Genomic DNA, 6,671 nt, shown 5'->3' on the forward strand with positions numbered 1-6,671 from the left:
TTTCTTTCCTCAGATTGGAAAAATCTGGGGCCCTAATTTATTCAAATAGTTCTCTGCACCTTTCATTTTTTCTTCTCCTCTGGTACTCTCATAATGCATACATGGTTCTAGTCAATGGTGTTCCATAATTGCTTTAGTCCTTATATTGTTTTTTCTTTTTCTTCTCTGCTACAGTAATTTTCAAAGTTTTGTCTTTGCGTTCACCAATTCTTCCTTTTCATCAAGTCTTCTGTTGAGTCTCTAGTCAATTTTTCAATTAAGTTATTTTATCATTTGATTCCAGGGTTTCTGTTGGGTTCTCTGTAGTTACTACATCTTTATTGATATTCACATTTCGTTCATTGGTTATGTTTCCAATTTCATTTAGTTGTTTATCTGTGCTCTCTTTCAATTTATTGAGCATACTTGACAGTAATTTTGAGCTTGTCATCTGGCAAGATCTATATCTTCATTTCTTTCGGGTCACTTTCTGGAGATTTAATTTGCTCCTTTAAATTTGTAGGTGTCTCTCTTTCTTTACAGGCCCTGTTATTTTTTTCTTGACAAAATACCTGCATATGGAGAATCCACCAACATTCACAGACTTTGCACTCCAATTTTCTATAGGGAGAACTTTTCCCACTCTACCTGGCTATCCTCTCAGGCTTTTCTGGGTAGGCATTCCTCTTTGTGTGTTTTGGGCTTGTGTGTGTAATATTTTATTTGAAAAGGCTTGCTGGTTTCTACTCAAGATCCTCTCTCATGTCTATGATACTGTGACCTCTCTAGCACCACAGTAAATTATGGCAGTAGAGCTGCACTTAATCTTTCTGTGGTAGTGCAGATTCTGATGTACATTTAATTGTCTTTCTTCTGAGAGATAAGCCCAACCTGCTTCTCCATTCCTGTGGCTACTTGGATATGGGAAGGCAGATACCAGTTCTTGGGCTGGGGGAGAAGGCGAGAATCTCTCATTTCTCTAATTATTAAGGTATGAATCCATCATGAGAGCTCTACTGTCATACCAAGTACCCCTAAAAGGTTCCATCTCCAATTATCATCACACTGGAAATTTGCGCTTTCACGTATGAATTTGGGGGGAACACAAACATGCGGTTCAAAAGTGGGTAATATTTTAATAGTGGAGCCAAAGGAATTCTTATGGATGTAGATATGAGCTGTAAGAGAAAGGATGAATCAATACATTTTGTTAAAATGATATTAGAAATTAAAACATCTACAACCATTACATCTCACACTGATACAGTCACTTGTGTTGGTCATAAAATGCCTCTTTGCCTCCACAAAGTTCTATTTTTCAGCTGGCTTCTGGAAGTGCTACCTTTGCGAATGTACTGCCGTTCCCCTCCCAGTTAGCCAGTGCTATTCACATGGAAATAAAGAATAGCTCACCATCATGGCCATCTGAGAACAGTGTCTAGTTTCCTATAAATAAGTTAATGAAGTTAGTTTAAAAATAGCAACCTTAACTACACTCCTCCAACAATCGAATGCTGTAACCAAGTTAGAAAATCATGCTTTAGTAGTGTACTGATAATACTATAAGACTGAGAAGTTTCAACTTGTATAGGGAAAAATGGGTATGCTTTTTATGATAAAAAAATAATGTTTTCAAGTAAAGAAGAAAAACTGTTTTAATTCCATGTACCTATAAACATCATATAGTTCTTTGATTAACCAATTTTCCTTTTTTCTTCTACTGTTTTTAGATGTTCTTGGCAGCCCTGTCATTCAGCTATATTGCTAGAGCATTAGGAGGAATCATTATGAAAATGTCCATCACTCAAATAGAAAGGAGATTTGACATATCTTCTTCTCTTGCTGGTTTAATTGATGGAAGTTTTGAAATTGGTAACTTTTTTTTTTGTATTTTGATAACCATACTGGCATAAGTTAAAAAACAAACTGTTTATGCATGCTTTATACCACTGGGTCTGAACTAGGTGTAAATTTGTCTCTCATGGGCAATTTGGCAATATGTTAGGACATTTTTGTTGCCATAAATGGGCTGGGGCAGGGAGGATGCTACTGGTACCTAGGGGAAGAGGTCAGGGATGCTGCTAAACACTATACAATGCGTAAGACAGACTTACCAACAAATAACTATCCCTCTCAAAATGTCTATAGTGAGGGTGTTGAAAAACTCTGATCCTACACAAACTCATGGCTTGCAAATTAACTTTTTCGGAAGCTTTATCTCCCTTGTCTCAAGATGCCCCAGTGTGAAGAAAGGTTGAGGGAGGACTATAATTCTGGTTTTAAGTAGAGAGACTGCATAGGAGCAACCTACGCTAGGTTCTAGTGTTTAACTGTGTACAACATTGGGGGTTTAAAGTCTTTTTTTTTTTTTTTTTGAACGTTGAAGATATTGCTTTGATGTCATCATTTTAATTTGGATTTCTCCAACAATAGTGAGGTTTTATATAATTATTGAAAATAGGTTTTTTTTTCTTATTTTACCCACTGCTAGCTCATAACCTCTGCTGATTTTCCCTTTTTCTTTTCACTTTCTAATTATTTGGAGGGACCACCAAATTGTCTATTATATAGACTGCAAATATTTCCTACAATTTCTGTTTCTATTTTAACTGTATTTACACAATGCTTAACTAATGACTAAAATGTAATTGTCAAAGGAAGATCTATCTCTTTATATGAATTCAGAATGTTTGTCATTCAAAGATATGACACTCTACATATCCTTTACTTTTTCACCTCCCAAGCTCAATGAAATCATCTAGAATTTTAGAATTGGAATGTTATTAGTTTTAAAGTTTAGTTCACTGTATGTCTATTTTTATCATGAAATTAATCCTTAACATTTTTGTTAAACTTTACAGCTATTTAACAGCAATTATTCAAACATCATTATCAGTTTAGTTTCTTTGCTTACCTCTGTTTTTTGAATCCTGTGACTTCAAATCTCATCTTTACTCTTTCTGGAGTATACCTCCATGTATAGATGACCCTCTGTATCCACAGGTTCCACACCTGTGGATGCAAGTCATATTCAAAAAATATAAAACTAAAAAATGGCCATATATTAATAAAAATGATACAAATAAAACCAACATAGAATAGCAACTATTTACATAGTATTTACATTGTATTAAAAGTATTAGAAGTTATCTAGAGATGATATAAAGCATACAGGAGGATATTGATAGGTTATATGCAATACTGTATCTTTTGTTTGGTTGTTTTTGTTTTTTGAGGCAGAGTCTCCCTCTGTCACCCAGGCTGGAGTGCAGTGCCCTGATGTCAGCTTACAACAACCTCCATCTCCTGGGTTTAAGCGATTCTCCTGCCTCAGCCTCCCAAGTAGCTGGGATTAGAGGCGTGTGCCACCACATCCGGCTAATTTTCGTGTTTTTAAGTGGCGATGGGTTTTCACCATTTGGCCAGGCTGATCTCGAACTCCTAGCCTCAAGTGTTTTGCCAACCTCAGCATTTCAGAGTGCTGGGATTACAGACGTGAGCCTCCATGTCCAGGCAAGACTACAGCTTTTTACTTAAAGGACTTGAACATTCACAAATCTTGGTGTCTACAGAGCATCCTGGAACAAATAACCCATTGACACTGAGGGATGACCGTAGTTATTTTTTTTTAGGAAGAATTGAAAGCATGGCATATTTTCTAAGCCCTTGCTTGTTGAAATATGCTTTTATTTTAGTATTATATTTAATTGATAATTTGTCTGAGTAAGTAATTAAAATTTCCAAATGATTTTTTTTCTCAAAACATTAAAAATATTCATCTACTGTTTTACAGCATTCAATGTGGTATATAAGAAATTATTACCACTGTAATTTTCATGCACTGATATGCATCTCCTTTTTATCTTTAAATATCCAAAAATTTACCAGCATGTATCTGAGACTCTCTCTTTCTACATTACTTCTGCTGGACAAATGTAGGAACTTTCATCTGAAAGCTTATGTCTTCCTCTAACACAAAAACTTTATTTTCTGTTTCCTATTTGTTTCTTTCTGTTTTTATTCTTTCTTTTCTTCTGAAACATATATGAGATAAATAATATATTTTCTGGATATTTTTCCTTTAACATTTTTTTCCTTTAAATTTCTACCTCTTTTCTTTATGTTTCATCAATCTTCTCTGATGTGTGATGTCATCTTATTATATCAAGTTCTAATTTGTAAATTTTAAATTATATTTTAAATTTATAACAACACTTTATTGTGCTTATTTTTAGTCTGCCAGTTCTGATTCTGTAGCTGCAAGATGCCATTGTACCTCTAAATACACTAACAGGATTTTTTTTAAAAAAGTTTCTATTCTTTTTAGTTTAGTTTTGTTTAAGTATTTATTCTTTTGTTGCTTTATCTGCTGGTCCATTCTGGTGCTTTCTTTCATGAAACTATTTTCCATCAATGTTCAATAATTCTTGATTATTGTCTGTTCATTGTTATATATAAGGTTATAGATAAATCTGAATTGGTCTGCTGTGATGGCTCTTCCACATTTTAATCTAAATAATTTATACTCAACATTAAATCTCAAATAATGTCTCCTCCAGGAAACTTTCACAAAGCCCCTAATTAATTTAAGCTCCCTATTTCCATAATCTAACAGCACATCTATCCATCTGTTTTGTTTTATTACTGGTGTGTTTCTAGAGAACAAGTACCATGATTTATTCTATTTCTGACTCTGAGCACTGTGGTAGGTGCATAGTTAAATTTAAAGAATGCCTGGAATAAGTTTAAAATATGCATGAATGATGATCTTTCCCTCAGATTAGGAAGACAGTTTTCCATTCCAATGCAATCCAGTAAACTCCACATTTTCAAAAAAACTTTGCTTCTCTCATATAGCCAAATTACCTGAGTGCTTTTTTTGCATATAAAACCTATTCTACTTATTAATCCTATACAACTTTTCAATGAGTGGTTTAATGTAGGAGAGTTTACCTTCACAATTAAATTTCATGGTCTTTGAGGGAAGGCACGATGTCTTGGGCATATTTGCATTCCTTTGAGGCATTCAGTTCTACTAGATACAAAATTACGCTAAGTCATATCAACTTAATTCTGTTCTTTTTCTAGGAAATTTGCTTGTGATTGTATTTGTAAGTTACTTTGGATCTAAACTACACAGACCAAAGTTAATCGGAATTGGTTGTCTCATTATGGGAACTGGAAGTATTTTGACAGCTTTACCACATTTCTTCATGGGATAGTAAGTGCTAAACAGCTCTGAGCCATTTATTATCAGCTACTTGTAACTTAGCAGTAGAATTTTATTTTTATACTTTTAAGTAGGCAGTTACCTTTTGAGAGGATTACCCGCATGTATGCGTAGAGAAATGGAGTATATTTCCTATATAATAGTTCATTTATTGCTTTATTCATCATGGCTTTTATAAACTTTTAAATAAGAATAATATTATATAAGATATACAGTTTTATATGAAATAAGTTATTTACCAATTTTAGTATAACTTATGTATTTTATGTTTTGCCTGTAAGATTTTGATTATACTCAGTAAGACTTCACAACTTCACCCGCTGCTGTATATGTTTTCCCACCAGCATTTCAATGAAGCTGCTCTTTCTAAGGTAACTTGTAGTTATGGTTAGAGTAAGAAGCTCATATGAGAAAACTGAAAATAGCAATAACTTAAATAAGATAGAAGCTTATATTTTACATTTTGTAATGTAGCTAGTCCAAGGATGATGTGATTCTATTTTTCATCATAGTGCTATGCCTTGCATGGCCCTGTCCTCCTGTTACAAAATGTAGCAGTGTATTTCCAGGCAACAGGATACAAGAAGAGAGGAACAAGAACAAAGAGTGCACATGGGCTGAGGCCCAGGAGCATTTTCAGAAGCAAAACACTTTCACTGATTTCACGTTTACCAGAAGTCAGTTACATTTTACACATAGATTTAATATATAGATGTTGGAAAAAATATACTTTATTCCAGGCTTCCCTATTTCCAGCTAAAAAAAAAACCAACTTCTGTTACTATGGAAGGAGAGAAGAAAGGATACTGAGAGACAATGAGTGGTTTGTTAGAGACATCAATTACTTAATGCCAGCAATCATGCCTTTTGGTCACCATATTAATTCTGCTTTTTCCCCCTATATTTGGCCTTTATAAGAACTTTCTTCTTAATGATACTGCTCTAATACGCATCATATTCCACAATCTTGATTCATTTTCCTATTTTTGTGGCTTCTTCATCATGACCATCTTTTTCCTTTGCTTCTGACACCATAATTTCAGTGTCCCACAATTCCCTCTAATCTTCTTAATATCTTGTTCTTCATGATTTTTATGGAGAATATGCCTTAAATGCAGCTACCCCAGCTTCATCTTCCATTGCTCCCCATATTTGAGGATCACATTTTAGGCTTACAGTTCTTAGTGTGCCATAATATGTCATATCTTTGCATCTGTTATTTCTACAGACTTGAATACTTTTCTTCCTTTGTCTACCAATCAGAATTCTATACATCTTCAATATTCATTTCATCTATCCTTCACATTGTGAGGTTTTCTTTGATCTACACCCCACCTCCAAGAAAAGCTGATTATTTCTTTTTGGTGGGTGTGTGGCAACTCAGGACCTTGTATATTAAACTTACTATATCTTTGATCATATACATTTATCTTAGAGAGTGTGACATTTCCAAACACTGTGT

At 34.1% G+C, this 6,671-nt stretch overlaps 1 protein-coding gene across 1 annotated transcript in view; it reads left to right on the top strand.

The window, feature by feature from the left end:
- Window positions 1-6,671, top strand: part of SLCO1B3 (solute carrier organic anion transporter family, member 1B3) — a 138,143-nt gene that overhangs the window by 51,683 nt on the left and 79,789 nt on the right. The window contains exons 4-5 of the mRNA XM_011969463.1: window positions 1,710-1,851; window positions 5,068-5,200. Coding sequence (XP_011824853.1) covers window positions 1,710-1,851; window positions 5,068-5,200 — 275 coding nt within the window. The remainder of the gene's footprint in view (window positions 1-1,709; window positions 1,852-5,067; window positions 5,201-6,671) is intronic.

Source organism: Mandrillus leucophaeus, unplaced genomic scaffold (assembly GCF_000951045.1).
Source record: "Mandrillus leucophaeus isolate KB7577 unplaced genomic scaffold, Mleu.le_1.0 Scaffold892, whole genome shotgun sequence".
Classification (NCBI taxonomy): domain Eukaryota; kingdom Metazoa; phylum Chordata; class Mammalia; order Primates; family Cercopithecidae; genus Mandrillus; species Mandrillus leucophaeus.